The sequence below is a fragment of the Canis lupus genome, chromosome 1, assembly GCF_048164855.1.
Source record: "Canis lupus baileyi chromosome 1, mCanLup2.hap1, whole genome shotgun sequence".
Classification (NCBI taxonomy): domain Eukaryota; kingdom Metazoa; phylum Chordata; class Mammalia; order Carnivora; family Canidae; genus Canis; species Canis lupus.
Genome location: NC_132838.1, coordinates 48,894,356 through 48,913,446, shown reverse-complemented (window position 1 = coordinate 48,913,446; position 19,091 = coordinate 48,894,356). Strand labels below are relative to the sequence as shown.

Here is a 19,091-nt window from a genome sequence, read left to right as displayed (position 1 = left end):
CCGTAAGAGATCCACCACCCTACACCACCCAGGGCTGCTGTGCTGCGTGGACCCAAGGAGACCGGCTACGTGAGGGAAACTGAAACATGCGAGTTGCCACTGTGACCCAGGGTCACAAGGCACAACTCCAGAAGGCAACCTCACGCGCATTCCAAGCATACTACTGACGTCCACCACGAATGAATGGTGCCTCTGGAGCCGCGCGGGGTGGGTACAGCCAACACCCTGCTGCCTGGGGGTTAACGAAAAGAAAGACCCTTAAAACATCCACCTAGGACTGACATGTAGCGCCACCCTGGCTTGCCGTGCTGAAGGGATCAACCAAAGTCCAAGCCTTCTGAGGAAGCAGGAGGCAAAAGGCCTTCCCTCCGTCACATGAGTTTGCGTCCTGGCATCCCCGTCCCCTCTTCTCTGCTCTTCTCTGCGGCGCCTCTACAGCTGCCAGCACACAGGAGAGCCCCCAGGCCTTCCCCAGGCCTTCCCCCGGCGGGGGAGCCTGCGCTGGCCACTCCTGCCACGACGCCCCTGCAGGCGCACAGGCTCCAGGCATCCTCCTCTGGGACTTCTGACGTTTTTGCAACTCAGGCGCTCAACTTCTGATCTTCTCTCCCTCTTTTCCCGGATGTCCCCTGGGAGGCACCCAGGTGACTCGGCTGCGTCAAAGGCCGGCTTTAGGGATGGCGTCTACGGGGCCCTGGACAGGTTTTTCCACATAAAGTCCCTGAACTTCACAGAGGAAATAAGGCCCAAAGTCAGCAAATTAAAAGTCCTAAAACTCCGTGTCCCGGAGATCTGCGCGGCCGGCGCGGGCTCCCGACGTGCCGGCATCATCCCAAGGCCACGGAGAGCGCGTCTCTCCCCCAGAGCTGGGCTAGGGCGCAAAGGCCGAGCGGGGTGCTCGGGCTCCTAACGGCTGCGGACAGGTCAGCGGCCGCGCGCGGGGTGCGCAGGGCGGGCGGTGGGGGGCTCGGGAGGCCGCTCCGGCAGCAGCAACCCCGGGCGCGCGGGGCGCGGGCTGCGGGGGAGCCGGGCCAAAGCCGGCCTCGGGGGCCCGCCCGCGGTGCGCTCCGGCCGCCCCCGCCGCCGCCGCCCCCCCCCCCGCCCCCCACCGCCCCGCGAGGCCCCCGCGCCGCTCCCCCCGGGTCCGAGCGCCACGTGCGGGGAGGGCCCGGCGTCGGGGCTCCCGCGGCTGCCGCGAGCCCGCCCCCGCCCCCGCCCCCGCCCGCGGCCAGGAGAAGCCCGCCCGGCACTCACGGTTCCATCGCCGCGCCCCGAGCCCCCCGCGCCGCACAGGAGCCGCGGCAGCCGCAGCCCGAGCGACAGCGGCCGGGAGCCCCGGCCCCGTGGATCTCGTCAGAGCGCGACGCGCCGCCCGGTCACGTGCGCGGAAGCGACCGCGCGGCTGCGGGCGGGGCGGGGCGGGGGGGAGGGGGAGGGGGAGGGGGGCTGGGGCGCGGGCGGCCGCGGGAGGACCCGGGACCGGGGCGCGGGGCGAGGGCGAGGGCGAGGGCGGCCGGGGGCACGGCCCGGGGGCGCGGGGGCGCAGGCGGCAGGGGCCGGGGCGAAGGCGGGGTGCGGCCGGGGGCGCGGCGGGGGGCGCGGGGGGGACCCGGGGGCGGGGCGAGGGCGGGCCCCGGGCGGGGGCGGGGCTGGGGCGTGGGGGCGGGGTGAGGACCGAGGCCGGGCCACGGGGCGAGGGCGGGGCCGCGGCAGGGGCCGGGGTGACAGTGGGGGCGGGAGCAGGTGGGGTGCAGCCAGGCGCGGGGCAGGGTACGGGAGGGGGGCGCACTCTCCCGCTCACTGGCTCCATAGGAGGCGCCTCTACCTGGGCTGCGCCCCAAGAGCACGGAGGTGGGCCTCGAGCTGTGGGTGGGCTCAGTCTAGGGTTTACTAGTTGAATGAATGAATGAATGAACGAACGAACGAACGACTTGACTCTTACTGGCCGAGGAGACGGCACATTAAAACCTTCACCCTGTGGCTTCCGGGGTCCTAATCAGGACATGAGTCCAGGAGCGCCCTACAGTTGTGTGAAAGGCACTATAGGTGTCAGCCTTTTTCTGGGGAGAAGATCTATAACTTTCCAAATTCTCAAAGTTAAGTTTGTGACCCAAAGAGCTTAAAAGCCAGAGCAAACCTCTGACACGGCCCAAGTGATGCCAGGAGACCTTTCCAGGCTCTTTGTGGTCGTTTCTGCAACCCTCTACTAGAGCATGCAGATTTTCCATCGCTGGTGCAAGCACAGGACCCCCAGGAAGCATGCAGGTGTGGATCCCACACCCCACATCCCACAGAGCTGAAAACATCGCCGATGGTGCAAACCTGGGTCCTGCTAAGGTGCTGAATAGGAGCAAGTGTCAGGGGCCAATCCTGTTCAAGTTTTCTCTACAGTGTGAAGAGATCAGCTGACCAAAAGCACTTTCTCCATCTAAGATCTTCGCTCACCGTCCTAAATTTCTGTAATCAAGAATAGAGGGTAGCCACGGTTTTGGATATTTCCAAGATTCCCCGGAGCATTTGTCAAAATGTCCCCTGTCCCCTTATTGCTATGGGTTTAAAGTCGAACTGAATGAGGAAAATAAACGACTCAAGCTTTCTTCCTAATGTTTCCTTGTTCATGTGCTAAGCTGCCAACGAGCTTGTTGGTGTTGGCAGGAGGACACCAACAGGAACAGGATTCGGTTCCTGCCCTCAGCAAACTTACAGGCAAGGTCAGTTACCAAAAGTAACAAGCACAGATCGCTACGGTGGCAGGGAGGAAGAGCACCCAACGCACCTGGGATGGGATTGGACTGGACAGGAGAGCGAATGCTCAATGTCTGGGCTGATCTGGAGATGGGAGGGGCTCGAGAAATTGGGGAAAAACTGGGGGGAAGCGGGGGACACCAGGCAAAACAACAGACTGAATACTGAGTAATAATGACAAAGTCCATGACCACTCTGAATTCTAAACAACAACTCTTAAAAGAATGACAACAGCGAGCCTGGGTGGCTCAGTGGTTGAGTGTCAACCACTTTGGCTCAGGGTGTGATCCCTGGGTCTTGGGATCGAATCCCACATCGGGCTCCCTGCAGGAAGCCTGCTTCTCCCTCTGCCTGTGTCTCTGCCTCTGTGTCTCTCATGAATAAAAAAAAAATCTTTTTAAAAATGACAACAAAAGATTATTCCTCTGATCCTTTTCGTAGACAGTTGGAGGAAATGGGGTCTTCACGGCAGCAAGGCCAGGGAACCTAAACATCAGTGCTTGCAGGTCAGGCAGGTAACAGGGCAGAGGCCAGGTGGGCGCTGTGCAGCAGAGCGTGCATCGTCTAAAGGGGCTGCACTCAGCCCTTTGAAAGACTCTGACTTCAGATACAACTTTCATGTGACTCCTTCCAAGTCTAAAGTATTGGAAACTAATTTTAAAAAATATTTTGAACTCCAAGAGGACTAAACCAAACACATTTGTGTCTGCACTTCCCCGGAGGCAGCCAGTTTTCACCTCCAATCTGGGGCAGTCTTTTCTGGTGTAGAAACGCCTACTCCAGAGACTGTGCCAGCTGCCTGGCCTCTGCTGAGACGCCCCACAGACCCCTTGCTGTTTTCATTATGGCTCCAGGTTTGAAAAAGAGTTGACATCTTTGAGACCCAAACCCCCTCCTGGTAACTACTTGACATCAGTCCTCCCTTGATCTGCTGCCCAGCATCACTTAGATCCTTCTCGTTTTCATTTATGTGCTCTTCCAACACTGAGTGCCCGGTGTGTGCTAGGCACTCCCCTCAGCTCTGGAAACACAAGGCGAATACTTGAGACAATCCCCGTCCACCTGGAATTTATCTTCTGGTGGAGGACACAGCCCCCAGATAATAACCAAATAATGACACAGTTAAAACTGTGATGGAAAAGGAACAGAAGGATCCCTGGGTGGCTCAGCGGTTTAGCGTCTGCCTTTGGCCCAGGGCGTGATCCTGGAGACCCAGGATCGAGTCCCACATCAGGCTCCCTGCATGGAGCCTGCTTCTCCCTCTGCCTGTGTCTCTGCCTCTCTCTCTCTCTCTCTCTCCTCTCTCTCTCTTTCTCTCATGAATAAATAAATAAAATCTTGAAAGAAAGAAGAAAGAAAGAAAGAAAGAAAGAAAAAGAAAGAAGAAAGAAAGAAAGAAAGAAAGAAAGAAAGAAAGAAAGAAAGAAAGAAAGAAAAAGAAAGAAAGAAAGAAAGAAAGAAAGAAAAGGAACAGAAAGGCACAATGATAGTGTATATGACGAGGGGAGAGGCACCCAGCACATCCCAGGCCCTTTCTTGGAGAAAGTGTGTCTAACCTGTCAGCCGTCCCTCACAGGAAGTTCCTCCAGTTCACCTCCAGGCCCCCTCCTCTGAGATCCTTCTGTTCAACAAGCTTCCCCTCTAAGCTCAGAATGGAACACATTTCAGATGAGGTCTGTACCAGCCTGAGAATGAGTTGATATTATGGCAGTTTCCGCCCATTCAGCTCGTTATTCCATTCTCCTGACGCCTCCTGGGCTCGGGGTCGTGCCTTCCAGTGAGAAGAACCAGCAATTACTGATCACCTGTGAAGCCGAAGGCCTGAACAAATAAATTCTCTTAGGAACCTGAGGAGTTATCCATAGTCATTATCCTCATTCTCCAAATAAGAAACTGAGGCCTTAAAGAGAGTTTGTGATTTTCTCAGGGGTACTGGTAAGAACCTAGGTTGACCTGGCCCCAAGTCCATGCTCTTCCAGTGTTGGGGTCCCAAGTGTTGAAGAATGTGACAGGGTCAGAGTGACCACCAAAGACCAGGAGCAAACAAGCCATTAGGTATATATAGTCTCTCTAACCTCAGAGGCACGCAGCCCACATTTATCAACTTATTTGTTCTTATTTTTAAAGCCTTCTAAAATCCATCTTTACAATGTTTTGCAGGATTCCCCAGTAATCCCATTTAATTGGGAGACTTGGACCAGTATGTCAGTGAGTATATACGTACCTGAAACCTAGCCTTGTTTCAAGAAAGATCAAAAAGTCAGAAATTAGATTAGTCTGATAGCACGTATTCTTAGAAAAAAACCCACTTATGCCTAACGTTCATTTCATTTTCTAAGGGCCTGCAAACCATCCATTTAAATCATTTTCTCCAAAATTGGACCAAAGTCAAGTCCACCAGTCTGTACTTTGCTGACTCCCACTCACTGCTGTTTTTCAAGGCCAACGCAACAGCTCAAGCGGCTTATCTGCAAATGTTCTTGATACCCTAGGAAATTAGTTGTCTACTCCAGGACACTCAAACTCACTTCCTAATTTAACAATGAACATTTGTCTAGCATATTGTAGATATACTGTAGTGATCCCCTTATGCCTTTTTATAATAATCAACAGTGGCTAACATCGAATACTCATGCTCTAGTTGGGCCTGGAGTTAAATAGGAAGGAAACAAATGGCTTACTGCGATTCTCTCTAATGCATCGTGTGAGTTGCTCAGGCTGTAGTAACAAAATACCATAGACTAAATCGCTTCCACAGTAAGTTTTTTCTCACAGTTCTAGAGGCTACTAGTCTGAGATCAAGGTTCTGGTTGATTTCGCATCTGGTGAGGACTCTCTTCCTGACTTGCAGACAGCCACCTTCTGGCTGTGTCCTCACATGACTTTTCCTTGATGCATGTGTGAAAGAAGAGACAGCAGGAGCTCTTTGGCGTCTTTTTTTTTTTCTTTAAAAACACCTTTAATTTTAGTTTTTTTAATGAATGTATTTATTTATTTGACAGAGAAAAAGAGCACCAGCAGGGGGTGAAGCTCAAAGAGAGAGAGAGAGAGAGAGAGAGAGAGAGAAGCAGGCTCCCTGCTGAGTGGGGAGCCCAATGGCAGACCCTCAACTGACTGACCCACCCAGGCACCCCTCTGGCATCTCTTCTAATAAGAATGTATTGCAATCCCTTCGGATCAGGGCCCAACCCTTATGACCTCATTAAACCTAATTACTTCCTTACTCCAAATTCAGCCACAGTGGGAGGGTCAGAGCTGAAAAATATGAAAGTAGCTGAGGGGGTAGGGGGTAGGGTCACAAACATTCCATCCCTGACACGACCAAATGGAAGATTTCTTAAAAAGGAAATCTACCTACATACTCAGTGCAGAGAATATGGAATTTAGGACCAAGGACTCTGATTGCCTATTCTTTGTTCCAAGGCAGGAAATTCTCAGTCTGGACTCTCCCTTGAGCTTGATTGTAGTTGATGACAGTTGACGTTAGTGACATGTCTTGGCCTGGGTTTCAACAGCTCCTGGACACCGACTTCCAGCTGACTCATCCTCTCTGCAGTAAGCAGAGCAGAACTAAGGTATTTCTGTCAGGGCTTGGTTGTCTCACCACACTGCCTTCCCCACAACCTCCTCCTGTCATTTGCAGGAGGGCTCATGCCTTTCTGGCCCACTTGTTGGCACCAAACGTGGGAGCTGACTTTTCACTGTCTTCTTGACTCCTGAGAACTGATCAGTAGAAGCAACGGTCTACCTCTTATTGGTTCCAAAGCTTTATCTTCTTATCAAGTTTAGTAATGCCAGAACACAGACATTCAGCTCGGTGGTTACTGACAATATAAGACTGTAGGTTTTGCTTTCTTATCATTGTACTTGTTCCCATGGTTTACTGCTGTGTAACAAACTACCCCCAACACATAACAGCTGTATTAGTTATCTGTTGCTGCATAACAAATTTTTTAAATTTTATTTATTCATGAGAGAAACAGAGAGAGAGAGAGAGAGGCAGAGACATGGGCAGAGGGAGAAGCAAGCTTCATGTAGGGAGCCCGATGTGGGATTCGAACCCAGGAATCCAGGATCACGCCCTGAGCCAAAGGCTGACGCCCAAACGCTGAGCCACCCAGGTGTCCTGCTGCATAACAAATTACCTCAGAACTTTGTGCCCCGAAACAAGAACATGTATTATCTTGTGTTTACTGTGTGCGGTCTATATGGATAGATGTTTTGTGATTTGTCTTAACTGACCACCTGGACCTGCATGCACACAGGCAGGCTAAGAAATGTTATTTGTGAGACCCGTGCTGTGTGAATAACCTTAGGAGCCTGGTTGTTTGAAATATATCATCTGGTCTCCAGGTCAGAACTGGCCCTTCTGTTCTGGATGTCAAGAGCTATACATCTTGCCTCACATCCCCTCCTGTTCTGGGCTGGGCTGGCCTCCTTGAATGGAATCCCAGAGGGGAGGCAGACACACATAGCCCAGGTTCCTTGAAAATATAGAAACACGGAAACAGAAATGCAGCTCGCTCCAAACCACACAAATGTTTGTTTTCAAACCCAGTTATTTGCCCTATAAATGTGTCCCTTATGGGGATGGTCAGTTGGAAGTATCACCTGAGGGGAGGGTGCTCCACCCAGGCCCCTCAACTCAGACTCCAGTTTGGCTGTTTCCATGGGACTTCCCCTGCTGATGAGGTTGGATGTTGTAAGTACCCGATTTGACGTAACTTTGCCTTATTCTCATTTATTGCCTATTATTACCTTCATCTATATGCAGATTATTTCCTTTTTCTGTTTCTATTAGGTTTCTATAATAATAATAAAGTTTTCTTTCCTTTTTGAAACTGAAACACAGCTGTTCTGAATGAATCTTTTGTTCAGAACAGCGGGTCAGGAATCCAGGTGCCATTAACTGGTTCCTTTGGCTCAGGCTCTCGTTCAAGCTGTAGGCACTGTGTCATCTGGGGCTGAAGTTATCCTCAAGATTAGCCTGGGGAAGGATCCACCTCCATACCCATGCTCGTGGTTGTTGGCAGGATCTAGTGCCTCATGGACTATTGGGTGGAGGCCACTCTCAGTTCCTTGCCATTTGGGGCTTTCCACTGGGCAGCTTCTGACATGGCAGCTTTGCCTCATCCGAGTGAGTGAATGGTAAGAACCAGACAGTGAGGGCAAGACGGAAGTCATTTAATCTCATAAGTGACATTCCATTGCTTTTACTCTACTCTTTTCTTTAGAAGCAAATCACAGGTCGACCCAACACTCAAGAGGTGGGGATCATGCAAGGATGTAAATAACAGGAGGTGGGGATCCCTGGAACCATTTTAGATGGCACCTACCATGGTGACTTGAAACAAAACAGTTTACTATCTCTCATGGTCCTGGGTGTTGATAAGCTCAGATGAATGGTTCTTGCTGGGGGCCTCCCTGAATGCAGGCAGATGGCAACTGGGGCTGCAGTCATCGGAAGGCTTCACTGTGCTGGACATCCAAAATGCATCCTTTTGTATGTCTTGTGCCTGAGCTGGGGAGGCTGGAAAGCAGAGGGCCAGCCAAGCAGTCTTTCCCATGTGGCTTCTCCCATGGTTAGCTTGGGCTTCCTCACAGGTCTCCAGAAAGTCAGACCTCGAACATGTGGCTAGTTTCTCCTAGAATGGTGGCTCTGAGGCATCAAAGCAGAAGCTGCAGAGTTTCCTGTGACCTAGCCTCAGGCATTACTCAGCATCACTACCACCACATTCTGTTGGTCAAAGGACAGCCAGAGCCAGCCCAGATCCAAGGGCAAGAGACAACCAATGAGCATGAACCCTGGGAGGGGTGGTTCCCTGGGGTACCATCTTTGAAGACTAGTTTCCATAATCTTGTGACATAATTCTTGCTTCCTCCCTACTTCATCCCCAAAGGTAAGATAACTGCATGCAACTCTCAGAGTCACCATAAAGTTTACTATTATGCTAAGGAGTTTACACACATGATCTCATTCTATCCGGTTAGCACCTCTGAAACAAATGCCCTCTTTTCCCTTGGTACCCATGGGTTTCTAGTACTTGCAATAATGAAGCACAGTGAGTAGAAGCAGGAACACCTTGCCTGTGCCTGCCCCTGGCCCTCACACACTCTCGCAGGGCACAGTCCTTGCTCATGGGCCCCACTGCTTCCACTCACCAGGAGTGTGGCCAGCATACCAATACCCTTCACCTTCTCTGCCTTTGGGAATTTAGGATTTTTTAAAGTACTGGTCTCCATTTACTTGGCTGAAACATGTCTCTCATCTTATTCTTAGCATTTGAGCGGCACTGCATGAACCAGGCTAACACCACTTTGAACAAATCCAACCTGATGACCGGTCTGTGACCTGAGACCTTGAGCATAGCACCCCCCCACCGCCAATGCTTTCCTTTTGCTTAACCACACCCCAAAGTACACCCTGAGGCAAAATGTTCTTGACTTGCCCTGGAGCTATTGGCCATGACACACACCTGCTCTCAAGCTCTGTGCTCCTGATCTCCCGGGCTACAGAAGCAGCAGATCTTCAGGGAGGTGGGGTAGCAGTCTTAGGATCTCAGGGTATGCTTCTGTCCATGCCCTAAACAAACCACTTCTTTCTCCTCAGCCTTTGGAGGTCACTTTGCACATGCTTCCCTTTCAGGAAACAAGTACCATTCCACTACTGTCCCCTGGGACTTCCCTGCTGCTGGCCTCCATTCGTCCTCACCTTTCCAGGGACTGGCACTAAGCCCAAGACAGACAGATACCCAACACGTGTCCTGAATGAAAGAGAGGTGGGGCTGTTAGATGACTGGCAGTGGACCGGTGTGTTTTGTCTGAGTTTCCAGGATAGGGGGACATGTCCCCACGGAAGGAAAGGGCAGGAGTTGCCAGGGCAGTGAGTGTGTCGTTCAGAGGCGGGAGGCTGAGTGTGCGCCTCCTTCTATAGGGGATCAACGGATCCTGGTTTTCCTGAGACTTTGCAAGTTCGAGTAGTGGAAGCCCCAATCCCCCGGGTCCTGCAGCCCCAAGTGAACTTGGACAGCCAGAATGCATGCTACTCCTGGCCTGCATCTCTTCTGTGAGTTACTGGGCAAAACTGTCTTCATGCTCAAGAACACCTTAGTTGGCTTCCCTTAGTTGGAATCTGAGGCACAAATTTCCATGTAAATTTTAGGAGAAGCTTGGAGAGAGAATGGAGGCATGGGCTCAGGAGAGCAGCTTCGAGGGAGTGCAAGCTGTCCCTGGCTTCATTATCCACACATTGAGTTGCTCCGCCTTGCAGGAGAGCTCGGGAGAGATTGCCAGAAACTTCCATATCTGGAAAGATCTGTTGGTTCTATCCGTGGGTCAGAATCTGACCTACACATCTAGGCTATACTCCAGGCCCCTGCAGGCAGCTGCTGGGGAGCCAGGGCCTGCGGGCACCAGTCCAGCCGATGTGGGGTGAACCAGCCCCCCTGTCCATCCATCCGTCGGCGGTGGTGCAGAGGTGGCGGAGATGGGAACTCCGTGAACCTTTCTCAGGACAGCTCAGGTGGGGAAGCAGGGCCATGGGCCACCGAGGGGAGGATGGGAAGACATGGCCAGGGCCCAGGGGCTCTGAGGACTTGTCAGCTTGACCCACTACAAAGAGGTAGAGAAAGTTTGAAATCATTGTTGCAAAGGCTGGGGAAGGTGAGCGTCCTGGGAAAACCTAGCAGGACTCGGGGGCTTCGTGGGAGCCCCAGCTGACGTCTCGAATCTCACATTAATGATGACTTCTCCTGAGGCCTGCCTGGGTGACCTCCTCCCACAAACGAGCAGCACAAGCACAGAGAAGGCAGTCTTGGTACTGAGCAGAGACCGGGGGCCCGGTGGCAGCGAGGACAAAGGGCAGAGGCACAAATTAGTTTAGGGACAATGGCTCCCAAGGTGTGTTGAGGTCAGAATCAGTGGGAGAGCTTTAAAAAAACACAGTATCCAGGCTGAACCCCAAACCAATTAAATCAGAATCCGGAGTAGGGCTTGGGCTTCCGTGTTGTTAAAGCTCTCAGAAGGATTCCAGTGCACAGCAGACTTGGCAACCAGTGGTTTGGGGGCATTGGGGAGAGATTGGAAATCCAAGCTGAATCGGTTCCAGCTCCTTCCTGAGATCCAGTAGCGTCTGTGCCCTTTGATTCTGTAAATTATCTCTGTATCTTTGTAATAAATTCCTTCTTTTGGGCTGAAATTAATACTTGCAAGCAATAGTCTTTTTTAAAAAAAAAAAAGATTTACTTATTTATTTCAGAAATAGAGCAAGCATGGTGGATGGGGACTGGGGGTGGGGGGCAGAAGGAGAGGGACAAGCAGACTCCATGCTGAGCACAGAGCCTGATGCGGGGACTCCATCCCACAACCTTGAGATCATGACCTGAGCAAAACCGATGGACACTTAACCAACTGGGCCACCCAGGCGCCCCGCTATCAACAGTCATAAACACTGTGGTACCATCTCTCTATAAAGTGACAACTAATGCCTCCGGGTGTCCCTGGCATGGCCCTTGACAATAAGAACTACATACAGTGAAGTCATCATTCCTATGGCGACCTGAAGCCTGAAGGAATGGTGTTTGATTTTGCATTTCACCCTACAGGAAGCTGAGGATGGTCTGCCATAAGAACGCCAGGTCTGGAGCTTCTGGATCATTCCAAATTGCTCGCCCTTTCCAAATGGACTCTTAGGGAATCTTTGTTGCCCTGAATCAAAACTGAGGGCTCTTTTCACCCAAGAGCATGGGGTCATCCATCAGAGATGCTAGACAGATAAACCCATCTCCTGCACACTTCCTTCTAGTGACTTGCTGGAGCATTTTCAGGCAGAAAATGCATACTCTTTGTGCATTTCCTTCTGATTATAGTTTGTTTTGTTTTGTTTTGTTTTTTGTTAAGGGTTTTATTTCTCTATTTGAGATAGATTGAGAGTGTGTGTGAGCATGACTGGGAAGAGAGGCAGAGAGGCAGAGGGAGAAGCAGGCTCCTCACTGAGCAGGGAGCCTGACGTGGGGCTGGATCCCAGGACCCTAGGATCACGATCTGAGCTGAAGGCGGTTGCTTAACCGACAGAGCCACTGAGGCACCCCCGTATTTTTGGGTTTTAAGTTATAAAAGCATGTAAGGTATGACCAAGGAACTCCATTTCAGATTAGGAAAGGAAGTACCACAAAATAGTGGTAATTTGTAGAAGTACCTTGAGGTTCTCCTGTCCTGGGGGGCTCCCCTCTGACAACCAGGGCCCTGTGGCAACAAGGCTGCTCTCTTCAGGGAAGAGGGTGGACTAGGGGGAAGGCAAGGACAACAGGGGAAGGAGAATGCTGGACAAAGGAGGGAAAACCGCCTTCCAGAGTGGAGAAGGTCAAGGGCGTGTCTTCCGTCACCTCTCCCCAGGATGCTGATGGTGACCCCAGGACGCTGGTGGTGACCCCTAGATGCACACACCCTGTTCCCAAGGACAGTGCAGCTGCAGAGCCTCAGACTCAGCCTCCCCAGCCAGCTTCAGCTGGAGTCACACTTCTGGGGACACCAACTTTGATATTTCTGAGACTGAAGGTCTCCCAGGACACTGGACTTTCAGTGCTAAAGCCAGGGCAATTTGGTCACCCTCCCTCGGACCCAACAGCTCCTCACAAACTGGTTTCCCACAACGGAGGGCTGGGCGGGGCCTAGGTCCTATGCTCACACTCCATGCCCTCCTTCACCCCATGGCACACACATCCACACGCATGTATATCACACCCCATGCACACACCACACACGCGCACCACACATCCCATACACATACACATCACACACAGCACACAGCACACATGCACACCATACACATACTCCCTCATATGCACACCGTATACACACACAGACCATACACATTCCACATACACCCCACACACCATACCATGCACACTGTATGTATACCATACACACACATATACCACACATGCCACCTTTCCCAACTTGAACTTCATAAAGTTCAGGCAGCTCAGGTGATGCTGAGAAGACTGTAGTCGCCTCTGCTGGGGAGGCCATCGCTGGGCGCCCCCTTCAGCCCCACAGCCCCACTCCTGCTCTGCAATCTTGGTTTTATTTTATTTATTTTTTAAAAGATTTTATTTATTTATTCATGACAGACACAGAGAGAGAGAGAGAGATTGAGGCAGAGACACACAGGCAGAGGGAGAAGCAGGCCCCATGCAGGGAGCCTGACATGGGACTCGATCCAGGGTCCCCAGGATCACACCCTGGGTTGAAGGTGGTGCTAAACCGCTGAGCCCCCCGGGCTGCCTGGTCTTGGTTTTAGAGCCAGCAGGAATCTGCGGTCGTTTTCTGAGATGTGCAGACCTGATTTCCAAGATGGTAGCAGCAGAGACAAGCCAAGACTTGGTCCTCCTGTCTCTTCTTCATCAAACAGTCAGCTGTTAGTTTAGAGCATACTCAGAGGGGGATCTAAATCCACAGCCCTGTGTCAACACACAGGCAGGCCTCTTCAAGGAGAGCCTGTTACGGGTCCAATTGTGTTCCACAGAGATGCTGAAGTCTTGACACCCCCCACCCCATGCGTGACTGTGGCCTTATTTGGAAATAGGGTCTTTGCAGATGATCAAGTTAAGATGAGGTCAAGGATGGGCCCTGATCCATTACATCTGGTGTCCTTATGACAGGGGAAGTTTGGATGCAGAGACAGACGGGCCCAGAGGGAAGACACTGAGAAACGATGAGCGGCCGCATATGAGCCAAGGAATAGCTGAGGCCCCCAGAAGCTGCAAGAGAGGCCTGGATCCGGCTTCGGATGTCCCGCCCCGGCTCAGAGGCCTGTTCTCATCTGGCAAATGACACTCCTCTACTGCAAGAGCTGAGTCATTGCTGCAGCTGACTGATGACTGACCCCAGAGAACAATCGGCTGTTACGACGTGCTCTGCTCTCCAGGAAAAGAAGATCTTTATCATTTCCTCCCGATTCAGAGCAAGATGTAGCTTGCTTTAAAGAAAAAAAGAACGAAACAACTCTGCTGCATGGGCCAAAGTTCAGCTTACCCGAAGGCACATGTAAAAATAACTAAGCTTCGATGAGCCACCAGTAAGAGTTCGGACAAGCATACGCACGTCTGCTGTCTAAACCACGGGTGCCATCCATGGGCCAGTGGTCAATTCAAGGCCTTTGGGATGTCCCTGAAGCACAGACTTGTACTATCTGGAAACAGCGAATGATAAATGAAACAAAACACCACGAGATGGGCCTGCGGATACTATATAACTGATCTTTCCTTCGTGGCTTAAATCCCACTTGGTGATGGTGCCTGGTGTATAACCCCTTCTTCTCTAATCCTGTTGCTGGCTTCAGTTTGCTGGTGTTTTGTCTTGTCTGAGAACTGTTCTGTCCACGAGAGATACTGGTCTGTGGGGTTCTTATTGATGTCTTTGGCTTGGTGTCAGGGAAACTGTCTCTTCAAATTCATCAGTACATACACTTATCTCATGGCATTCTCTTATAGTCCTTCATTTTCCTGCAAGTTGGATAGCCATGTTCCCTCTTTTATTCCTGATTTCAGTAACTTGCATCTTCTTCCTTTTTTTCTTGCTTGGTCTAGCTAAGCTAAAGTCTTGTCAAAACAGCCTATCTTTTCATAGAACCAACTTTTAGGGATGCTTGGGTGGCTCAGTTGAACTTCTGCCTTTGACTCAGGTCATGATTCCAGGTTCCTGGGATCGAATCCTGTATTGGGCTCCCCTTGGGGAGCCTGCTTCTCCCTCTATGTCTCTGTCTCTCTGTGTCGCTCATGAATAAATAAAATCTTTAAAAAAAAAAAAAAAAAGAACCAACTTTTAGTTTTATTCATTTCCCTATTGCTTCCATATTTTTCTTTAATTAATCTTTACCATAATCTTTATTGTTTTCCTTCTGCTTGCTTTGCTTTTTTAGTTTTCTTTTTTCTTCCCCAATGTTTTAAGGTGGAAGGTTAACTATTGATTTGAGCTCTTTCTTCTTATTTAATGGGGACATTTACAGCTATAAATTTCCCTCTGAGCACTGCTTTAGATCCATCCCAGGTGTTCTGATATATGGTGTTTTTATTTCATTCATCTCAAAATCCTAATTTCTTTTATGATTCATCTTTCACCAATTGATTATTTCGGAGCATGTTGCTTAATTTCCACATGTTGGGGGATTTCCCAAATTTCTTCCTGTAATTGATGTCTGATTTCACTCCATGGTAGTTAGAGAACTTCCTTTTATTTCAGTCCTTTTAAATTTATTACATCCTGTCTCACAGATGAGTATATGATCTATCCTGGAGAACGCGCTCCATGTACACCTGAGAAGAATTCCTATTCTGCTGTTCTTGGGCACAGTAGTCTATGGATTTATACTAGGTCTAGTTGGTTAATATTGTTGTTCAAGCCTTCTATTTCTTTGTCAAACTCCTAGCTAGTTTTTCCATCCATCATTGAAAGCAGGTATTGAATACTCCAACTATTATTTTTTAATCTTCTACTTCTTCCTTCAACTGTTAGCTTTTGCTTCATGTATTTTGGGTTCTATTGTTTGTTGCATATAAGTTTACAGTTGTTAATCTTCCTAATGGATTGATCCTTTTATCATTATAGAATATTCCTCTTTATCTCTAGTAACATGTTTTGTTTTAAAAGCTATTTTACCTGATAGTGGTTTAGTCACACCAGCTTTTCTAAGTTTGCTGTTTGCATGACATATATTTTTCTATCCTTTTACTTTCAACTTGTATCTTAGAATCTAAAATGTATTTTCTGTAGATGGGATATGATGGGATCTTGCTTATTATCTCATCTGACAACCTCTGCCCTCTTGATGGATTTTGTTTCGTCATTGATACAGCTGGAGTCATGCCTACCATCTTACTTTTTATCTTCTATATGTCTCATGTCCATATATGTCTATATGTCTCATGTTCCTCTAGTCCTCCTTTACTGTTTTCTTTTGCATTAAATGAATATTTTCTATTGTAAATTTTAATATCTTTAAAATTTTTCCACTATATACTATTAGTCATTTTCCTGGGGGTTGCTCCCGAGCAAGCAATTCCCCATTTTACTGGAACTCACATGAAACTCTTCAGTTCATAGCTTCGACCTATTAAAAACTGGGACAAAACATGCCTGCCTGTAATTTAGTGAAATCTCTCCTGTTCTCATTCATTCATTCATGCTTTTCATGTAGTGCATGTTAGGTGAGCACCTATTGCATGATATACTTTGTAACAGGTGCTCATAACATAGAGACAGGTAAGACATGACTTTACCATAAAGAAGAGGGCTAGGGGGCCCTTGGGGCAGAACAGAATCAAAGAGGGGATTTATATGTACAGATGATGTTGCTCAGCAGCAGGAGGAGGGTGTCTCGAGGTCAGAGGACTCTGAAGAGCAGCAACAGTTTGGGGTCTTTTATAGCCACAGGGTTTGCAAATCTATGGCTAGCAGACGTTGAGTGCTATTTCACAGGTATACAAAACAGACAGACTCCAAACGGCTAAAAATATGCATATTGGGGCTATTTGTAAAGCAACTGGGTTTAGCATTATGTATATGCAAAAATATGCATATTGGGTATATATGCATACACAAAATATGCATATTGAGGCTATATGTAAAGCAACTAGAAATTTGAGTTAGGCACCAATAGGAGTGAGTTTAGGCACCTGCTATGAAATAAGTGAAGAAACAAACACCGTGGGAGCCAACATACAGGGGCCATCCTTAATTCATTTATATGACAATATGGTAGGGGGAAGAAGGCAGACCAACATATGTTGAAGAAGACAGTGTGGTTGTGTTTTGTTGCTGCTGCTGTTGTTTTTAAGATTTTACTTATTTAATTTTGAGAGACACACAGAGAGAGGAAGAGACACAGGCAGAGAGAAGCAGGCTCCCTCTGGGGAGCCCAATGTGGGACTCGATCCCGGGACCCTGGGATCATGCCCTGAGCCTAAGGCAGACACTCAACCACTGAGCCACCCAAGTGTTCCAAAGACAGTGCGGTTGTACCCAAGGAGGCTGGGCTGAAGGAAATTTGGTCCAAGAGCCGTAAGCATTTAAGAAGGTGTCAGAGTTGAGAGCTGAGACATGACCAGAGAGGATAACTGATGGAACAAGGTCCCAGAGCAAGGGAAGGGAAAGCAGTCAGGAGTCGTGGTGGGGAGGGGTGCTGCCATGGGAGGGCTGCACGAAGGCCTGGGTAGGTCTGAGGGCAGCTGACCTGTCCTGGTGCCCACCCCTGACCCCTCATCCATGTGTTTGTCTTGTCGAGTCCTTGGACCAGGGCCCTTCTGGGGCCTGCATCTAGTCCCAAACAGAAAACCAGCCTTTCTCATGGAACCAGTTTTGTACATGACTCTAAGTTCTCAAGCATGCAAGTTTAATGAAATTATTTTTCTACCTTTGAAGTGATGAAAATAAAGAAGCTAGTTCTAAAACTACAGTTTCGGGCAGCCCCAGTGACGCAGCGGTTTAGCGCCACCTGCAACCTGGGGTGTGATCCTGGAGACCTGGGATCGAGTCCCGCGTCGGGCTCCCTGCATGGAGCCTGCTTCTCCCTTTGCCTGTGTCTCTGCCTCTCTCTCTCTCTCTGAATAAATAAATTAAAAATCTTTAAAAAATTAAAAAATAAAAAATAAATAAAACTACAGTCTCATCAGAGATACTTACCATTTCCTCCCACCAACAAAGATACAAAAGACAGAGATCAGTATGCTAATTACAATGAGTTGTCACCAATAACTTGAAAACAAGGAGAAATGTTAGCCGGCTGAAACATTAACATTAAAATCAGTGCAGATGGGTTATTAACATTAAAGCCAGTACATATAAGCAGGTTTGCCTTAAATGGAAAAAATGGGGGTGCCTGAGTGGTTCAGTCAATTAAGCATCTTCCTTTGGCTGAGGTCGTGATTCTGGGGTCCTGGGATCGAGTTCTGCATCCGGCTCCCTGCTCCGTGGGGAGACTGCTTCTCCCTCTGTCTCTACCTCTCTCCCCCTCTCTCTCTCTCTTTATATCTCTCATGAATAAATAAAATGTTTTTTTTTAATGGAAAAATTGGTTCCTAGACCTTGAAATTGCCTTTAACCTGAAGAGATGCATTAACCTAAAAAGGGAGGTTGGTCAGCCTACAAAGGTGGAAAAAGCCAAGGTGATTGTTGACAGCAGCCACCGAGCTCTGTGTAGGGGAGGAGCCTTAACTGGTGATATCCAGTATTCCTGCCCTGATGGCAAGCCCGTTCTGTTGAGATGGATGCACCAGGCTCTGTCAGCTTAATGCTCTTAAACATTCCACTCACCCCTCTTGGGTTCTCCATCCTGGCTGAGATCCAGCCCAGGCCAATTAAATCAGAGTTCTCCAGGGTAGGGCCTGGGCATTTGTCTTTTTAAAAGCTCTCCCAAGTGATTCTGATGTGCAGCTAGTATTGAGAATCCCTTGATCTAACTAATTCCCTGGGCTGTGATGCCATGCCCACCGTTATCTGTGTTCTCATGGATCTGCATCAGCCAATTACATAAACTGGCATTCTGATTCTGTACATTAGTCTAGGGCTTAGTTAATGAAATAACATGAGAAACAAAGTATGGGTCAGCAAAATGGCCAATCACAAATTCGCCAAGAGCGGAGCAATAAAGGACCATATCTCTTGTCCTTCACTTTTCTTTAGCTCCTTACAGTTTATTTCATGGGCAGGGTTGACTGCATGCTTGGCTTCCATTCCCCACGTCTGCTTCCTAACAGAACTCCAACTGGGCTCCACACTCTACCTCTCCTCCCTTGAGGACATAGGCCTTGGAGAAATTGGCTCCACTCTCAGCTCCTGGGGTGCTCTGATTTGTCTGTCTATTTCCATCCTAGGAGTTCAAGAAAAGGAGCTCAATGCCATCAGTGAGACAAAGGAATTGGTTTTCTTTTAAACTTTCTACTGAAGCGTGGTACACATATGGAAAAGGTGATGAAACTATACACGTTAGTTTGATAGAGGTTCACAAACTGCATATACCTGTGTAACCAGCACCCAGATCAAGAAGCAAAATATGACCAGCAGCCAGAAAAACCTTTTCTGCCCTCTTCCACTCACTGTTCCTTCAAGGATAACCACTAACCGGACTTCCAACAGAATAGGGTCATTCTGCTTGTTATATACTTTTTTTTATGTAAGTAGAATCAAATAGTATATACTGTGTCTGGCTTCTTTTGCTCACATTATGTGTGTGTGAGACTCATTTTTATTGTGTATAGTTGTAAGTTGCTTACTTTCATTGCTGTATATTTGATGGTGGAATAAGCCAAATTTATCCATTCTACTGTTGATGAGTATTTGGCTGGTTTCCA

At 49.0% G+C, this 19,091-nt stretch overlaps 1 protein-coding gene across 4 annotated transcripts in view; it reads right to left on the bottom strand.

Annotated features, from left to right (window-relative positions):
• The window catches only part of TMEM181 (transmembrane protein 181), a 74,181-nt gene that overhangs the window by 50,835 nt on the left and 4,255 nt on the right, over window positions 1-19,091 (bottom strand). The window contains exon 1 of one of the 4 annotated variants that reach the window (XM_072829393.1): window positions 1,255-1,383. The exons of 1 other annotated variant lie outside the window; for it this stretch is intronic. In XM_072829393.1, coding sequence (XP_072685494.1) covers window positions 1,255-1,262 — 8 coding nt within the window. In that variant the 5' untranslated portion in view covers window positions 1,263-1,383. Of the gene's footprint in view, window positions 1-271; window positions 907-1,254; window positions 1,384-19,091 lie in introns of those variants that run through there. 2 more of the 4 variants (XM_072829403.1, XM_072829410.1) reach the window with 2 other exon arrangements.